Source organism: Sinocyclocheilus anshuiensis, unplaced genomic scaffold, assembly GCF_001515605.1.
Source record: "Sinocyclocheilus anshuiensis isolate Anshui unplaced genomic scaffold, SAMN03320099.WGS_v1.1 scaffold190, whole genome shotgun sequence".
NCBI classification, from domain to species: Eukaryota; Metazoa; Chordata; class Actinopteri; order Cypriniformes; family Cyprinidae; genus Sinocyclocheilus; species Sinocyclocheilus anshuiensis.
The window spans coordinates 2,038,228-2,058,381 of record NW_015547663.1 but is presented as its reverse complement, the minus strand read 5'-3'; the positions used below and the strand labels follow the sequence as shown (position 1 = coordinate 2,058,381).

The following is a 20,154-nucleotide window of genomic DNA, read 5'->3' as shown; positions in this document are numbered from 1 at the left end:
TGATCCATCAAGCTCTGATCTTCTGTTTTCCTGCTGGATGTAGGATCTAATCCAGGCTGTTTGTAGAAGAGCTGGATGATGACATCTGGTTCAACATGTAATGAAACAGAGCAACTCTGGAAATGGGCTTTAATGAAACCCAGAGTATATTGGAATTCCCCAATAGCCAAGCTGAGGGAGCTTCCTTGAGGCCTTCTCCGCAATTTAATCTGCCACATTGTCTAGACCAGTGTTTCCCAACCGGGGTGCCGTCTGTCGAGAGCAGGGGTGCCGTGTAAAAAAATACATTTTCATTTTTTTATATTTTTAAATTGTTAAAATGTTTAAAAAAGCATCTATTGTATAATATCCATTTTTGATGTCGCCAATTAGCCTACTGATTGCCACCATTGATGGACAAAAATATCTGTATGACATTATATTCTGCAGTTCGTCCCTGTTGTACCGAATATCTATACTTTTCAAATTATCATATCAAAGTTAGAAATTCAAATATTGTGACAAAATTAATTTTGTAGGGTGCCACAAGTTTGTTAAAATTTCCAAAGGGTGCTGCGACTAAAAAAAGGTTGGGAAACACTGGTCTAGACAGTTCTACATATTCCCAGACACTACAACCCTGAGGCGGCGGCTTCATGAGCTCTAAATTTAACCTCAGGAAGGAGGAGTCATATTGTACAAGCTCTTCAGGTTACACATAAAAACAGAAAATGAATGAAATCAGAACACTTATGGCGGCTGGTTTATTTGCACTTGAACATGCACTGTAGCTGAACCAGCCTGAAAAAAATCTATATATTTTTTTGAGCTACATGAAACCGTTGTTGATTTTATTATATCATTAACATATAATCTTCACAGAGCTTTCGGCCTTCAAGTAAATAGAAGCTGCACTTGCATGCCTGCTGCCTACACAGAAAATATCCACTCAGGGATGTTACCAAGATGGCCGCCGAGCGAACTGATTTGCCTTAAAGGGACTTTAGTAACACACAGCAAAGCCAAGCAGCTTGTTGGGAGACGCCAAAGGAATTTAAACATGGCCGCTGGCAACAGAAGCCATGTTAGTATTTCACCCTCATGTTAATTAGCGTTAATAGCTTTCCGTTCCACAGGGCCCATGGAGGTAATTTAGCTTGAGGAAACAACTGGCCTCGACTCTCCCTTGATATATAGGTTTAGGTATTGTTTGTGCATTACATGAATTATCTTAATTGTCCTATAGAAAATCTTAATAGCCCTGTGGAGAAGAGGGGAAAAAAGAGAAAAAAAGACTGTGTCCTCAAGCAAGACATGTGAAAGAAGAAATAAACCTCGGCTGTTTGGGATAAACAAGTGGGATTTAAAGTTACGCTGACAGGCCTTTGATATCTCGAGATGAAAATAAAATGTATATTTTTAGAGATGGAGCATCGGTTAACACACACTGTAAGTGATGATAAAAAGTTCAAAAGCTTCTTTAAATACAGTTGCACATACACATCAAAGCAAAAAGGATCATATCTGATGGCATGCACATCAAACACACACATACACAATAATTATTACATATGTCACAAGTAATACTTATCCACAAAACCAAAGACACATGAAACATGCAGCATGCAGCATGCACACAGCGAGTGAGCGTTTGGGATGCAATGAGAGGGCGCAAGCATGTTCCATTAAACCGACAGTGCTTATGTTCTCATGGGATGGGGATGGTGAGGTATTGATAGTTAGATTAAGAAAGCACCTCAATTTTGCGTCCCTCTACGATTGTACCGTTTAATTTCTCCCGTGCGCGGTCTGCGTCTATGCTTGTTTCAAAAGTTACAAAACCAAAACCCTGAGATGATGTGATCATAGAGGATTCCCAATAGAGGATGAAAGGGTGGTTGAAGATATTTGAATGGGCAACAAATAAGAGTGAGCGTGAAAAAAAGAAAGAGGAAAGAAGAGAAAGAGGTTACAGTCAGCAGGGTTGCAACTTCTATCCATTAGTAAAAGGTGAAATTAGGACATTAGGGTAGGGCTGCACGATAATGGTTAAATGGTTAATCACGATTATTTTGCACAAATATATTATGATGGTTTTTAAACACAATTATTATTGTTTAATTCATTTTTTTTACATTTCATCAGAATTAATGCACTTTTACAAAAGCACAATTTATTTATATATTTTGCTTGCAGATTTAGTCACAGCAAACAACTGCATGAAAAAAATCATACTGGTTGTATAACACTTGTTTGAGGAGATCACTAAATTACAAATTACATGTTTGCAGTTTTCAGCTCGCCATTGCTTTTTCCATAATGACAGAGAGCACATGGTTGCCAGTTTTGGAAGATCAAGGCAACCACTGGTCAGAAAATGTATCGATTTCTGAAAAACAATCTCTGATTGGGGGATTTAAACTCTTTAAATCTGGCAACCGCAACCATGTATGCTTCTGAGGGCTTGTTACACTGTAAAAAAAATTCCGTAAAATTTACGGCAAAAAAACGGCAGCTGTGGTTAAAATACAGTAGCAACGTTTTAGGTTTTACGGTTTTAACTTAAATTTACAGTTAAATACCGTAATTTCATTAACTGATATATACCAACCTATTGAAGTACTGAAATCTGTTTTGTACCTTTGTAATACACTGATAACCACCAAATGCAGGTGGTGATGAGAAAGTCACATGATGAACCAAAGCCCATCACAAGCAGCTTTTAAATAATAACATATATAGAAGGTGCACAGTGTCATTCACACAGACACTAAACACCATCATGGTAACACACATGAAACTGAAATAATGCATTAAACATTAATTTAACAACATTAGGTGTAACACACAACCCTAATATACAAAACCGATAAGAAAAAACTAAGAAGAAACATAGTTATTTAAAAAAAAAAAACATCAAATTTGAAATGTAACGCAGGGAATTCTGGGAATGTCAATTTACGGTTATTCACTGTAAATTATACAGTCTTTTTCACTTCCAAAAACGGTATACTACCGTAAAATTAATGTCCAATACATGTAATGTCCAATACAGTTTTTCACTGTATATAGTAGGGGAATTTACCGTTAACCATTTAACAGGATTTTACTGTAGCATTTTTACAGTCTTTTACCGTTAAATTCATGGTCATTTTTTACAGTGTACCAATGCAAGAAAACGCTAATGCCAAATTTAAATCAAATGTTTTCAGGATAAAAAAACAAAGAACAAAGAACAAAAAACAAAAACAAAAACAAAACAACAGCAGGAGAGTATCACAGAATGTGATATTGTCGAATGTGCTTAATAAACCGACTAAAGGCAGAAATCCTGATCACGATTAAAATACGATTTATCGTGCAGCCCTACTTTAGGGTGAGAGCCACTGGAAAAGAGACAAAGCAATCTAAGATTATAACCAACAATGACATATTCTACATTTCTTAATATTGAAACATTTGGCATGCATGCATGTGTACATTAGTGCATCTCGCATCTGTCTTGCTGAGTATAAATCTCATTCTTTATAAATTACAGATGTTGCCCTTGTCGTTAAATGATATAAACTAATGTAAGGAATGTTTCCAAGGCCATATAGGAGCTCAGAGGTTTAATGCACACAATCCTGCGCTCTAGCTAGGAACCGCCTGCTCTGTCCCCGCACCCCCACCTCCGCTGTCAGCCGTGAGTTATGGCCAACTGCAACCCAAACGCCATATCTGGAACAGCTATTAGGTATGCACAGCAAACAAGAGCGTGGAACAAGCCCTGGTCTTTTAGTTCATACACACTTTGCAAGTACGGCCTGGTAATTGCTTTGGGAGGCCTGTGAGTATTATATGCATACATGTACACTCCATTCCTTGTGTCTGGCATGAATAAAGACCAGCCCAGGAGTCCTTGGCCCACGAGGAAACAGAAAAATCAAAAAGGAATGGGCCGCAAAATTAATCCTGTTGACATTTTGCGCTACCGTGTTCAACACAGCGCTTGTAGTTTTTCCCTTTTATCATGGATTTAATTAGCTTACACAGCTAGAAAGCTGAGCCACTATCTTATAAATAACACTAACATACAGTACTTGGTCTGTTCCATTTCTTACAGTGAGCTGCCTACAGAGGCAGTATAGTAAGGGATCATAGGTGCAGAGGCTGCTCCAAAAGGCAGGCAACCTAATTATGATGCTTGCTAAGATACCTTGTTTTTGGACAAATTTTAAGTCAGCATATTAAATAGATTTTATATAAATGTAAATATACATAAATAAATAATTGTTTCAATAAATAAATATAAAAATGCTGCACATATACTGTATAATTATATACTTCAAATATTTGATATTATTAGAAATTGCATGTTCTTAAAAATATATTAAATATAAATATATAATACATATTATTTTGAATACATTTTAATTTGTAATATTTTTATAATTGTAATATTTTATTTTAATATTTTATTTTGTAAAATGTCATATAAAGAATAAATATATTTATAATCAAAACTGCTATTGTATACATATACATCAAATTTATATTTAATAAGTATATATATATATATATATATATATATATATATACAATATGCTAATATTTTATATAAAAAAAAATGTAAACGTTATTCAATACTGAAAGGAATCAGTAAAATGTACTTTAGTGCATTTAAAAGTTGATTATTTTCCCCAATAATTGAATGTGCAATGCAATTTTATGCATATTATCATATCAACGTGTTAGCTTTGTAACATGCTAATGCCAAACTCAACTGGAATCCATTGTGAATCAAGCCTCCCTATGTAGGCAGCTCACTAGATTTTGAAACAGAGCCACTGCGTAGGAATTCAAAAGTTCAGCGGGAAACAGGTTATTTGTGAACGATCGGCTGATCTTATAATGCGCGTTGCTTAGGTTGAGTACACTGTGACGGTTTGTTCCAGCAGATTCACCCCTGTGAATCACCTAGGAGGAGGTGAGAGGAGTTCTCCTGAGCAAAATGTCACCCTCCTTTGAGACCAGCAGCGCTGTATGGAAGAATGGCTATATATAACCCGTTTTCTAGCGCAAGACTGGAGACTTAAACAGCTGAATCTTATTACAGTGGGACAGCTCTAAGAGCAGAATCACTACATGTTGGTCAGACGTTCACTTCTCTGAATTATATAACCGGGCAAGTTGACTCGTACTCAGCTGAAACCGCTCAGTTGTCTCTTGGCATAGCTACCTTTCCAAAACGAGTCTCGGCTCAGTGTGAGCGAGTGTGAGAGTGTGACGTTTGAGTCACTTTGCGGCTGCTGTGTAAGAGCTGTAATTATTTGGCTCATGAAGGGAAGAGGAGACCTGTGGGGAGGAAGAAGTATGAAGTGACAAAGAACTGCTCTTCCAGCTGACTTACCTTAGAGCCCCGCTCGTTAAAAATAATTTCCACATCCAAAATTTTCCCAAATTGCTGTGGAGAGAAAAGGAGATGGGGAGGAAAAAAAGAAAAGAGGAGAGACAGGGGAGAAAGAAAGAAAGACAGAGAGGGAGAGAGAAGGAGTAATTAGAACTCATCTCTTCTGCAGTTTGTCAGGAAACTTGACCACTTGATTGCACAGGGAGCTAAAATAGTAAACCCACCGCTTTCACTATGAACACGCAAGACAAACTTTCACACATCTCCTTTGCCATGACAGAGAAATGATACTGATGAGCACCACTCATCAGAAATGTGTTACTTTAAAAGTAACATTACAACATTACTCAGTATAAAACACAACAAAAGCTAATTATGTAGTCTCCCACTACTAAGTTACTTTTGCTACTTTTTCCTAATTCATTCAGGAGCAAAACAAGTGACTATTTCTAAGAGTGAATCAATAAATCATTCATGTATTAGATTTGTTCAAAACACTGATTAATTTAGGAACGAGTAGAGTACTGTTGTTCCGAATTCTTTATGAGTAAATGAACCATGTACTCATTTGATAAAACAAGTGGCTGTTATGCCACTTGTTATTTTGTATGCACACAAAAACTACAAATACATTTTATATATTTCAAAAAGTAACTCAGATCCTATGATGTAAATTTAATTGAGCTGCCTAACCAATTGTACTACATGAAGCTCTCGGCTGGGTCGGGATTCTGGGAAAGAGCAGGACATACTACTGATGGGAGCAAACTTCAAAAGATCACAGCGGCACCCTGCTGTGTATGCACCAGTACTCTTAATGACACGATATGGCTTGTTATTTTCTGTGGTGTTTTTGACTGATAAAAGCTGGCCGAAGCCACGGGAGAGGGTATTTCTGGCTTGACTTAACACCAAACGCCCGACTCAATTAAAAAAAGGATAATTGGATATAGAGCAGCCATCATCGGCGATGATAAACCATATATTTGTTTATTATCTCAGTGACGAATACCATCCTCGTAATTACCTGTCACTTCGGTTATTATTTTCCAGCTATTTGCGCTCCGTTCTGTGGTTTTATCTGATTGTCATTCTCACGGCCCTCTGAAACGCCCAATCTCTCATTTTTATTCTTTAATTAGCATTAGCCATGAGGCATTGACCACTCCCTCCGACATATGGATTTGCAGCCTGGTTGCCCTTCGAGGAAAGAAGCTTAAACTTTATTGGCCTTTGACTGAACTCATACCTGCGGCCAAAAGGTGAACCCTGAAGAAACAGCGGCCTGATTAGCGGTGATAAACACCACCCTCGCTGCACAAAACACACGTTAACCTCGCCTTATGCTAATCAGGATCCTCCACAACGAGACCTTGAATCAAGCAGGTTTATTTAAATAAATAAATAAACATGTCAGCGCATGCCAACGCAAGGTCACCACTGCTCTAGCCGAAGGAGGAGACAGCTTCTTTAAGAAGTAATTTGGAACAGGCCTGAATAATTGGTTAGATGGAAGCAGGAGGCTCCAGGGTGCACCGCTATAAATGTGCCAGTAAGCATGACTGTATATATGAAAGTGTAGGACAGCAATTAGAGCAACTGCACAAAGTGACACATGTGATAAAGGTTCTGTTTGCATTTCTCTCTTCCACTTTGGCGGCCGCTGGAGAGGAGTGACGGCCAGCCCGGAGCTCCCCTGAGGGTTAACGGTGCTTAAGCGTTCCATTTAACGTGGCCGGCTTTGGAGATCATTACGGAACGCAGCGGAATGAAAGCAAAACCTTAAGTTCCCCTAATGGGAGGAATGAAAGCAGGTTTTAATTGCTGTCTAAAATGGCTGTATTATTTCATTAAAACTAATTACCCTGTCAAGCAGGCCGCATCGGCTTCATTTCAGCACAACAGGGGAGAAATGGGCCTTCCAGGCACCTACGGCTCAATGGGATTGATCGAGGGCCCAGGTCACTAATAAGGTTAAGAAGAGCCGCCTTTCATCCGCCCAGCCGTGGGGAGAACCCGAGGCGGACTGTATATGTGCATGTTTGCGGCGAGGAGGAGGCTGAGCATGCCGCTCTGATCTCAAACGGGGGGCAAAAAAGTGATGCCTCGCAGTTCATTTCGGCAGGCTGTTGCTTGATCTACCGCGCTTGTTTTTTTCCAGCCCAATTCAAATTCCGCAGCCAAACCCAAACAGCTGCTACTTGACACGATTCCCTCCATTTGTTCAAATTAAGATGCTTTTTTTTCCTCCCGCCAGAGCCGGAATCAAACGCCGGCATTTGCATCTCAGCGTGAACCTGCTCACGACCGCAGACGATTCGCTCTAAACAAAGTCTGCGGACGCTAATGGTTTCAACCCACCGTAATGGGCTTATGGTATTGCTGAAATATTTCCAAGGGTAGTCATCCATGGGAAAACCAAACTAATCACAGCTAGTCACCATAGGCCCCATCATTGCCACTGCCTTGCAGCAGAGAGCTTTAATAAGAGTGTAGGCCTACACAAAATTAGGATCAATGGGAGACCGCAGTGCGAGACTACTGGTGGTCCACACACTTGATAGGTTGGGAAAAAGCTTCACGGGAATTGTTTGAAGCGAGTCAGCTTTACTGTGAAAACGGAGGAAGAGTAGTTAAAAAAGCGAGTCAGTAGTGTGACATTAAGACGGTTTTGTTTGGAAATCAAGCAGGTATCATTATAAACCCATTACGAAACCATGTGGGGCTTCTGCTCTTGTTTGAGATTCTAGGTAAACCTCTGCAGTCCCTTGGGTGATCAATATTTTAAAAGATTCAAACCTCTAAGGGAAATACCGAGGGGAATAACGGTCTATTAATTCAGAATAACAAGGTACCTGTTTTAATCTAACACTAACTTTCCCCAGAGCTGGGGGGCATTTTTATTGCTAGTATATACATATGCACTGAAGTGTAGAATCGCTCAAATCAGTGCAGGGGAGTATTTTGGGAGGAGTCACACAATTTTGCAGCCTCTGTGTGGAATCGTCATGGTGGTGCTTTAAAACCAATTTCATACACTAGCATTAAATCCACATACTCATCTGTATAATTGCTTTGGATGTCTTTTTCTAATTATAAAATGAGGCTCAAATAAGGTTGGGTAATAGAGCTTTTTAATCGTCGCTCTTTGTTTGACTACAGCCCAAGCCAGTGTACTCGAATGAGGAAAAAGACTCGTAAAATTGCAGTCCTCATAATCAGCTATTCCAAATTGAATTTCCATCTTGCTTAATTGAGAAATCAGAAATGGTTTAGAAAGCTGAGTTAAAAGTGAGTGTGATCTGTGACTGTTTATCTACAATAATCAAAAGAATTAACATTGAAAGATACAAGTCATTCATTTGGAGGTTTAATTTAAACTTTACTTCTGTCTCGAGACTATTGTTGACACAATGGGCTCACAGTTACATCTCAAACAGTTTGTATTATTAAAGTTACGTTAAAACAGATACCTTGTATATCCTTCTGCCATATTTGTTATATTTTTATATCATTTATATCATTTTAATATCTACATTAGATAACAATTTGATCAAAAATACACTATTACTAATATACAATTTAAAAATACAATTTACTAATACTAATATTGTGTAATATTATTACAAATTAAAATAACTGTTTTCTATTTTAATATATATCAACACTGTAATTTATTTCTGTATAAATAAATAAATAAATAAAATAAAATATAACTTTTTTTGAGAACTATAAAAATGGGGAGAAGCCAAAGGTTTTGGGGTAGCCAGTAAACCCCTTGAGTAAGTGCTCAAGGAGTTGTACCATCAGTAGATGGAAATCTTCTCCCCTTGTGCTTCAGTCACTGTTCTTAGACTTGCCTTTTCTCACATTTTTTGGGACTTTAGAGGTGCGCAGCGCTTGTCCATCCCATCCTCTCCCACTAGTCTATCTATGGCACGGTATAATTGCACCCCTGGGTCCCTGAGAGACTTCACAGCAAGTTGCAGCAGTCTCTTCAGACAAACATACACACACACTTGGTCACACATGTGCCTGTTTTCACATCGGAGCTGTCAGCCAACACAAACCTAATGAGGATAAACTTCTAGTTTTTAACCACAGTGAGGAGCGCTATTAATTACGTCTCCACTGGTGGGACCACTGTGTGACTCTCTGCTCATCACATCAACGCTGGGCAGAACAGGAGAGGAGCAGAGAGGAGAGGACAGCTTCTCTTAGAGAGAACAAAGAGCGTGAGGAACAGATGTTCTCAAGACTCAGCAGTCAGGCTCTACCCAGAGTCCTCCACCAGTTTAAGTGTTACTGTTTGCTATACAGTGCCCTTAGTAAACACAGACTCTGGGTTTTAACAAACTGGGACCAGCAGCGTTTTTTCTCCTCCTTACGCTGCCTGTAGCCTCCAGTAACAAGCTGCCAGTGTTTAACGCCGCTCCCTTGCTGGCTGCTGATAATTCAAAGGTATGCTGGAGTTTAACTGTATGAGTCCTCGAGTCTTAGAGAGACGGGCACAGATGTTTCTTCGGTTAAAGAAAGCTGCGAGTGGTTCATTAGTTTTGTTTTTATTCTAGCCAAGAGTGCTTACATCTAAACGCAGATTGAGGAGCAGTAGCTGTGGATAAAACGCTAAATAATGACCAACCATTACCGAGCCTGATGCTGCTCTCAGTATAACAATACTTTTTTGATTGAATACCCTTGTTTTTAAAAAACAAGTTTTACTGATCCCTTGTCACAAGCTACATATACAAACGAAAACTAATATAATGCAGTTAAATCAATTATCACTTTGTCATGCACTTTCTAGGCTTGGAGGGATAAAATGTGAAAAATAAAATACTTCGGTTATGTTAAAATATTTAGACTATACTCTGACTATGGAGGTTTAGTGTCTACAATTTTGTTATAATTTTAATATTACATTATAATATACTACTTGGTTGTTGAACTGATCTGAGCTTTTTTTTGCATATAATACATTAATATCAGCTGAGAAAAGCCTTCATATGACATTAATTTATAACATTATGAAATGTCTCTGGCTTCTGGTTCCTTAATAATATTAATGTTTTTTAAGGAGTTTTAAATGTCTCTTTAGAAATGACAAATGCCATGCAATAATTTGCTTTAGCTACACACACACACACACACACACACACACACACACATATATATATACTGTATATATACACACACTGCCGTTCAAAAGTTTGGGATCAGTAAGATTTTTTATGTTTTTAATGAAGTTCCTTCTGCTCATCAAGGCTGCATTTATTTGATTAAAAATACAGAAAAAACGTTAATATTGTGAAATATTATTACAATTTAAAATACCAGTATTCTATTTTAATATACTTTAAACTGTAATTGATTTCTTTGATCAAAGCTGAATTTTCAGCATCATTACTCCGGTCTTCAGTGTCACATGATTCTTCAGAAATCATTCTAATATGCTGATTTATTATCAATGTTGGAAACAGTTGAGCTGCTTGATATTTGTTTGGAACCTGTGATATTTTTTCAGGATTCTTGATGAACAAAAAAGTTAAAAGGAACAGCATTTTTTAAAATAGAAATCTTTTGTAACAATATACACTACCAATCAAAAGTTTTGGGTCACTAATATATATATATATATATATATTACAAGAAATGAATGCTTTTATTCAGCAAGGATGTGTTTAATTAATACAAAGTGATAATAATAAGTAACCTAATGTTAGTGTAATCTGTTAATAATGCACATTATAAACCCATCTTTTTAGGCAAGTACCATGGGTGTCATGTCATGAAATGTATTAATATGACGGAAACTGTATTTAACGTGATCACAATCTATTAAAAACATTGTAAGTTAGGCCTATTAATTGCAATGATTTAATTTCCACGGTTATTCAAGCAACGAATAAATTATATAGAGAAAGCAAGCAAAGAACACAGTATCAACGGAGCTTTATGAAACTCTGAATCAGTTAAACCATTGAGTCGCAAAATGTTTCGAATCGCTCCAATCGGATCGCGTATTGTGAATAATTTGATTTAGATCGGGACCTCGGAGCGAGATTGCGAGATGTTTTTATCCCCACCAGGGATAAAAATAATTCAGCAGAGGCAGGGATGCATAAACCAGAGGGGGGGGGGGAATCCCCGCCATCACCCGCCATCACCCCCCGATTACATACCTAATGTGTATCTTGAACTACACACGGTCATATGAACAACTAATCTTACAGTTAGGTGTTTGATTCAATAAAAAGAACTGATTCAATAGAGTCAGAATAGTGTTTGGGAAGTAGACTACACTAGTTGAACTGTATGCTTTATTTTTTTAAAATTCATTAAAAAATGGTTCATACAGTTAATTTGCTTAGAAATCAAACTACACTGCTTGCACTGTACATTTTTGATTCACTAAAATGGCTTATTCATTTGCTCAGGAAATGGACTGGTTAAAATGTGTTTTTCATTTGTTAAAAAAAGTCTTATAAAATTAATTTGTTTGGGAATCAGACTACACTGGCCACACTAGGCAACTCAATTAAAATGTTAAATTGGGTTTAGTCCTAGTTTAGTCATTTAGAGGAGAAAAAAACAGACTACAACTACAGTATTTAAACAGGTTTTGCACTGTTGCATATAAGATCAATGTCCTTGTCAGAGTTGAAACAGGATTGATAATCAGGCCTTCCTCTGAGATACAACCTGCTGCCATCTGGCCGAGGCCTGAGACTCACCCCGAACATTTGCCGGAGGTCTGGGTCACGGAAGCGGAAGGGAATGTTGGAGACGTGTAACCGTTTGGGCTGCTGCTTCTCCGAAGAGTCTGAGGGCTGGAGCTGGAGCTGAAGCTGCTGAGAGCCGTCTGTCTGCGCCACATCGTCCACTTGCTGAAAGACACACAAGCACAGCCCTGTTAGTTCCTACCTCAAATGCCGTCACGACCTGGAAAAAGTGCAGCGGGCAACGGTTACGGGGCGGTGAGGGGGTGGGTGAGCAGGGGGAGATCAGGGCATGCTGGTGGCATATTACAAATTCCCTCTACTCCGCCAACATTTGTATGTGGCGGTGAAGATTAAGGAAGCTGTCAGGAAGTGTGGATACCGATTTAAGGAAAAAAAAAAAACCTCTGACATGGCGAGACCAGAGAATGCATTTACTGAGCAGCCGCCAATAAAGACCTGAGGGAGAATGGGAGAGGGAGAGAGAAAGTAAGCGTAAAAATGGTGTGCTCATCTGTCCATCATGTGGAGGAAATGGTAGTGACACAGCTGTGCTCAAGGATGGACTGCTGTCCGTGACGCACATTCATCTTTCACCTCACAAGCCCTGATGCTACAGCCTTCATCCCATTCTCACTATTTCTCTCGCTGTTCTCTGAGCTTCATAAGACCTCATCTGACCAGACTCCGACCAGACGCCCTGTCACGCATGGTGTGCAAAAACTACACAGTGGTGTTTCTTATAGAACTCAACAAAGATTTCATTTTTTTTTTACAGCCAGTATTAATTATTAAACATTATTGTAAGTATCCAAGATGAGAACAATTTTTTAGCTGTTTACATTTTTTGCTTATTTGATAATAAAAAATGAAATATTCCATACACCGTAACAATAAAAACAAAATATGCATTGTTGATTTAATATAAAAAATATTATATGAATATTTAAGTTACAAATATTTTAAATAAATAAATATATTACAATATTATTATGAAAAACCACGCTTCATGCAGTGGTGTCTCTACTAAAAATCAACCAAGATTTTTTTTTTTTTACAGCCAGTATTAATTATTAAACATTATTGTAAGTATCCAAGATGAGAATTTCTTTTTAGCGGTTTTGCTTTTTTGATAATAAAAAACTAAATGTTCCACACCGTAACAATAAAAACAAAATATGCATTGTTGATTTAATACAAAAATATAATTTAAATAAATAAGTATATTACAATATTATTATGATAAAATAATATTTACATTATATAAAATACATATATTCATAATATTATGATTATATTATTATTTATTTTTCATTCATAATAACACGTTTTTGTTTTGCATTTTCTGAGCAGATTTCGGGAAAATAAAATCTGTGGTGTGGATTGTACATACTACACTGAACGTACTCAGAGCTGGAAAATAACCAAAATGTGATAAAATATTTAATAAACAAACACATATTTAAGTAGAAAAGTGTGAATAATAGCAGTGAAAATATCTGTCTATCTACACCTATGTACATTCAATCATATCAAATATTATGAAACAATACAGAAATAAATAATAAATCAATAACTATAAAGAAAAATATTATCTAACAAAATGCTCTTGAGGGAGGATCAGGTTAGTGCATAACTGAATTAATAATTAATCCAGACGTGATGCAATGGCCGGCAGATACACAACTCTACGTTTAAGAGTTTGTCTTGTTTTTCAGCTATTGTGTGCAGACATGTTCAGTGAAGGAAAAAGCATGGTGAGCACAGCACCAGAGCGGCAGCCCTTCATGTACATAATGAATTAGAAGAACATGGGAGCACAGATGAAGAGATGATGTCAGCTAAACTTCCCCCAGCTTAGCAGGATCAATGAGAAAGAAGTGCTGAAGGCAGCTACATTTGGCTGGGCCCATAGACAGCTGTATTCTAGAGCACACTCACACTGTAGAGAGAGAAAGAGAGAGAAAGAGAAAGAAAGAAAGAAAGAAAAAAAGAAAGAAAGAAAGAAAGAAAGAAATTTGCTCTGTGTTTGCTAGGGTGTCTTAGGTACTTTCTTTTTAGCCTAAAACAGTACAATCCACAGTCTTTATGATATTCTCATAGTTACAAATGGCTTGGGGTTCTTCAGTGTAAGACTATGGGGTATTTTTGCCTATGTTATCATCTGTAAGGTGAAAATTTATCTGAAAAATGTCAAGTGCATTAAAAGTAAAGCAAAAGTAAAGTTGCATGATTTGAGGCATCATTCAGGTCCGCAGCACAAACAGTGAAGAACAAGTTAATAATAAAATGTTGTAAATATTGTATGAACAACAGTAGAAGACTTAAATACTTAAAAAGGACTGGAGTATAAACAGCCTGAAAGCTGACACGCTAGATATAGTGAAATGGTTAAGTTTTTGGATCTTATTAAGCTTTCAATAGTCAGAAAAGCCTAAAACAGGCTTAAACTTTTCACGCATAAAATGAGCACTAAAGTGAATTCTGAAGATTAAAAACTGAAGCTGAAAATCAAAACTTTCTCACACATGATTTCTGTGCATCCCTATTGAATAGATTTTTCAATCATTTTTGATAGTATTGAGATTTATCTGTACATTCCAAGCGTGTTTTCTTGCATTTCATGTACATAGTTAATTATAATAAGTGGGATGGACAAATTCCCCCTCATTAGGCACAAAACACACAAGAGATATGAATCATAGAAGACGGCAATATATCATGTATTAGGTAATGAAGATATAATGAGATATCTATCACTCCATCCCTTTTCGCTCACACCCTGACAGAGAAAAATAGAGGAAAAAGGTGAAGTAAATGCAATTATGTAGACACAGCTAAGAACATAATACCAACTCAAATGCAAAAGATTTGGACCTGGAAGGCGTTCCTTTTTTCACTCATTACAGAGAGAAGGTGAAAAATGGCATGATAAAATATCAGCTGAAATGAGATTTTAAAGTTTAACTCGCTGAACAAAACCATTATTGCAGAGGACATATGTCTTTACAGGGGAAATTACACCAGTAACATGACAGAAGCGACTTTACATTTCTATGGGTTTCAAAGATGTATCTTTTTTTGCAATTAACATAAAGATATAATAAACCATGCAGACAAGCATCTTCTGTGCTTATCTGATATTTATTCAAGCAACCTTACTGAAAGAAATATGTTAATTTTACAGCAGTATAGTACTACAACTCTACCAAAGGCAATTTTTAGGGGAAACAAACATAAACCCAAGAGTAAAGATATTGATGTTGTTTTGAAAAATGTCTCAGTGTTTATTTTGTCCATATATTTGGTCCAATGTTGTTTTGGCACTGTATGGACAAAAACAATTAAAATATTGTTTAAAGCGTATGCTTTAAAGAAGAAAGAAAGTCATACAGGTCTGAAATGCTTAATTGATAACAGAATATTAATTTCTAGATGAAATGTCCCTTTAAACGTGTGTTTAAAAAGCCCCTTTGTGTATAAAAATCCCTATAGATGATTACACTAAATGTTGTGTATAGACAATGCTAAACATACACCCTTCACACGGTCAGTAATCAATAACCAGTTTTATTTGAGAACGATGAAGGGAAGTTTGAACTCTCGCTACAGGTTAGACAGTATAACAACGGCGAAACCTCTGAACCATTAAATGTCGAGGGTCACCAACTTCTGCTTTTTCCATCTGACAACTTCCTCATCTTCTCTAATGCACAGTCTCTCCCAATGGGCCCTCTGGGGTCTCTGTGAGAGGACACCGTGTTTACCAGCACATTGGCACTATCAATCATCGCAGCGATGTAGACAGTCAAGCCCTGTTAAGATAAAGCACACGGGTCGGCTCTGGATCCACACAGCCTGTCGTCCTGCCCCTTGTGTATGCCGCCCGAGGTCGGCGAGCAGCGGAGGCCCGTAGCCCCTGCCTGATGGTGGTAGATGGAAAGCCGAGCAGATGGATGGGCAAGCGGAGGTGCAATTACCCCCTGGTGCCCCCTCTCCCTGGGCTGCACCTCTTCCCGCTCCCTCATCCTCATCCATCACGCCGGTGCCATCGGTCATTCACATGCTCTGTCTGCAGTCGCTCTGGAGAGAGCTGCGCTATCTATCATGTCTAACAGGTGAGTGGTGCGATGGCGCGGACTCGCCCATTACCAACCGGCGGAGTGTGGCCTCTGAGAGCCTCCAATTCCTTGCTCTGCCCAACGAAGTGCTGGAGAGAAGGATGAGGGCTTTGATTTGCTTGCTTTATGGGAACTCGTATTGACTAGGTCCTCTCAGATGTAAATCATCATGTAGCGACGCGGCGCAGCGAGTAGCGGACAGTGATAAAAATGAAGAGAAATCGTAGGGCTGCTTCGCATTCATCCTGCACGCTTTGCTTAAAAAGAGGACAATTGTTCCACCATAACAAGCGCTTTGTAAAACACATGGTCCGGCTCGCTCGCACGCTCTCGACTAGAATGATATAATCTCTCTGTCTTTATTCGGAGCACTTCCCCTGCTCTTGAGCGTGGCGGCTTGGAGTGCTCTTCTCTGGAGGAGTTGACACCAGGCCAGGAGAGGGAGAGGATAGGTAAGCGTTCGAGACTGCACTCCAGGTTTGGATCTAATTATCTCATCGTCACCGCTAAGCAGCCATCTACAGGGGGTTTGTCTGCGCAATTTGCCTTTTAATTTGTGTTAATTGCATGTTAATTATATTGCAGCTAGCATGGGCTGCATCTGTCTCTTTCAGAGACAAGGTTTCAGAGGGCTTTGTGCTCCCAAGTTCCACAGACGAGGTGAAAAGTAATTAAAAGTGTTCGGCGTTTGAGGCAGAGGCAAGCTCCCTGCTCACTCGGGTTGCCAGGTCATCCTCAGGAGGACGTCGCGAGATGTACGGAGGAGTATTTAATGTCTTTTTTTGTAAATGCAGATGGACTATGACCCTCTCTCCAGCACTCCATTTACCAGGATGACAACGGGGAGGAGCTAAGCAACATTGCATTAGGGTCCCAGAATGTGGATCCTGCCAAAAAAGCTAATAGTAAATCCATACGGGAGAATTTTATGGTCAGCAAAGAAGAGCACCCCAAATTAACCCCAAGTAGGTATACTACTCCCTCTAAAGGTTTATGACAGCCAATTACCACAACTGAAGTCAGGAGTAACAATGTTCCGTTTGCCAGGGTCTGGGATTAAATATGCCAAATGATTTAGTAAATGACAAATGTGGACTATTTATCGCTCTGACATACTCTGTCCAGCATTTTTCCAGTAAACATGTATCATATCAAGTTTAAATTGAATGTTACTACATGCAACCTGAAAAGAAATGCTAACTGTTTGAACTAAAAGAAAAGTTTTCAGAGTATCTGCTGAAAATTTGAAAGAAAAATATATACAATGTATTTTTAGGGCTGACAAAGTTAATGTTTCATTAAAATATTAATGAAATATGCACTTCAAAAAATGCATTTCTTACTTAGATTTTTTTGTCTCATTTCCAGCAGTTCAAGGTAATGATTTATGTACATTCACCAAATTTGATATTATACTATGTAAAATAATTTTGCTTTCTAAAAACTTCTCAGAAATGATAAAAATAGGTATTATTTTAATTAGATTGTTTAAATAAAAGATAAAACATAGATGAAACGATAAACAAATATTCAAATATTCAAATATAAAAGTATAAATCTATCTATCTACCTATCTATCTATCTATCTATCTATCTATCTATCTATCTATCTATCTATCTATCTATCTATCTATCAGTGTTTAAGTTGATGTATACAATAATAACTTTAATTAAAATAATAAAATAATACATTTTAACATGTTGCTTTAGTACAATGGCAGTATGAAAGACAATTAATTACATTTTGAAAGTAACGTTGTCTTTATAACATCACACGTAATATTTATTTCACACAGTATAAATATATAGTAGGTCCCTCAAAAGGAGATAATAATATTTATTGGCCCTGGGAATCGATTTCAAAATCCCCTGCCCTAACACATACAGTATATACTGGATCATCTCCTCTCACTTGTGTTTTCCTGCTAGCCTTCCCTAACACTGGACTACACTCATTCCATACATCCGATGCACTTCTTGTTTCCGTTCCTGTTGTAGAAGAGCAACTTCCCTGCACTTCACATTCCGCAAGGAATGGAGCAGCCAAGCAGCACCAAGAAATAATTGCCTGAACATTATCATACACCACCACATTGGACCTCACATCCAAACCCCCTCCACTACCGCAACGTCACAGAAGGCTCGTGTTTGCCCACATTTGCTCATGCCCGTGTTTTTTTTTGTGCAGTTGGGTGGGGAATGAGTCCTGCTAAATCGTTTCTATTGCCGCACTCATTCAGTGTTATCTGCAAATCACTTTCAAAGTGCTCAGCTCAGCACTTCCCCCCTTCAGAATGCCCCTACAACCACATAATTGAAACTATCTGATTGGAAAGCTGCCAAGCAGGTAGATTACATCCGATTAGGGCCAAACCTGCGCTTCACTTAAAGGGATTAGCTTGAGCCGCTTTATATTTTTTTTGTTCTTCTACACTTCTGCCATTCTCCGATCCCATCATCTCTCCCTTCCACCGAGATAAAAAAATACAAACTGTCACCTGCCATCTAGAAAGAAGACACTGGCCTTTCAGTCTTGTGCAAAGCTCTAATTAATTAGACAAGGTAATGTGACTCGCAACAGGTTTAGCAGGTAACGAACACAGAGGCTTAAAGAGCGTTTATACCTGCAGTATTATTATCAATGGCACAGTAAAAACTACTCAGGGAAGACAGCCAAGAATAAGTGCAGGAAATAATGGCATTGCCTTAATAACATAACATCACGCTCCTTTGAGCAGTACGGCTGTGTTTGAGCGAGTTGCAAATCACAGTTTAGACAATCCCACCCAAGGCAATATGACAGTCGTAGTGGAAAACTGTTAGCACGTACCCTAAAGAGAGGTAAGTAGTCTTTTATCTCAGAGTTACCAAGCATCTAGAGTCTGTACTGTTGTGATCTGATATGTGATCTGATGTGATTACCGTCCACTCTCTGAGGTGTAGTGTTCCTTCTTTGCTAATGATCCTCCACGGGGAGAGAGAAAAGAGGGAGAAAGGGAGAATTTCCCTGCTGGGTTAGGCCAGAGTGACAGTTTAAGTACATCCTCCAATCGAGCTGTGGATTAGCCCAGCCAGAGCTCAGGTGCCTTTACGGGGCCTGCCAGCATCGCTGATGCTCTTGCTCTGATGAAGCATTGCTCTGCGATCTGCTGAGCGTGGGATTATATCTACTTCCTTTAAACCACACCACCTCAGAGCTTTACGCATATCCCAATCAGAAAGAGAAAAAAAAAATGTTTCATCCATCCTTCCCCCCCACCCCCAAGGCCATGAAGATCTTGTACTTCTTTTTGCATGGAAGAAAAGTTTTATACTCTTTAATTTCTCTTTCCCACTCCTCTCTTATGACCTTTCTCTGGCTGTGTCTCATTTTACTCCCTAGTTTCCATTGATGTAAATTAGCAAACTGTGAACACAAATTTGGGCTCCAGCAAGGTCTTTATCCTCTTAAAAAAATGAGACACTCATGGTGTTTATCAACGACATTAAATATCTTGTTAATGTAAGAAATATAGTAGTTTAGCTACAATAACAGCAAAAGTAACTGTTAGAAAGTGTATTTAGATGCTTACGTAGATACTTAGATTTGCAGACAAAGTTGGGACACTTTGGGCCAAATTGTCCAATATTTACGACAACATTTCCAGTGAATACAGTGACTAAATGATGCTAAAACCTTGTATTTTACAAGGCCCATGGTATAGTTTTTTTTTAAAGGATGTGTGTCAAGCCCTGAATCCTTTATATAACATCAAATCAAATGTAAGTGAATAAAATAAAATAAAATAACCTTTAGGGATTTATCTGTCCTTCTGCTTTTTCCCCTATTTTTCCTCCCAGTGTAAGTGAATGTGTTAATCAAAGGCCTATAGGAACCAAGAAAGGGCAGCGCAAACAGACAAGACACAACTTACCCACGGGACGGGATCTAAGGACACTCTTT

At 38.2% G+C, this 20,154-nt stretch overlaps 1 protein-coding gene across 1 annotated transcript in view; it reads right to left on the bottom strand.

The window, feature by feature from the left end:
• rbfox3a (RNA binding fox-1 homolog 3a) overlaps window positions 1–20,154 on the bottom strand; it is a 451,725-nt gene that overhangs the window by 28,434 nt on the left and 403,137 nt on the right. The window contains exons 7-9 of the mRNA XM_016504819.1: window positions 12,106–12,258; window positions 5,372–5,425; window positions 1,736–1,828 (exon numbers count right to left, since the gene is read on the bottom strand). Coding sequence (XP_016360305.1) covers window positions 1,736–1,828; window positions 5,372–5,425; window positions 12,106–12,258 — 300 coding nt within the window. The remainder of the gene's footprint in view (window positions 1–1,735; window positions 1,829–5,371; window positions 5,426–12,105; window positions 12,259–20,154) is intronic.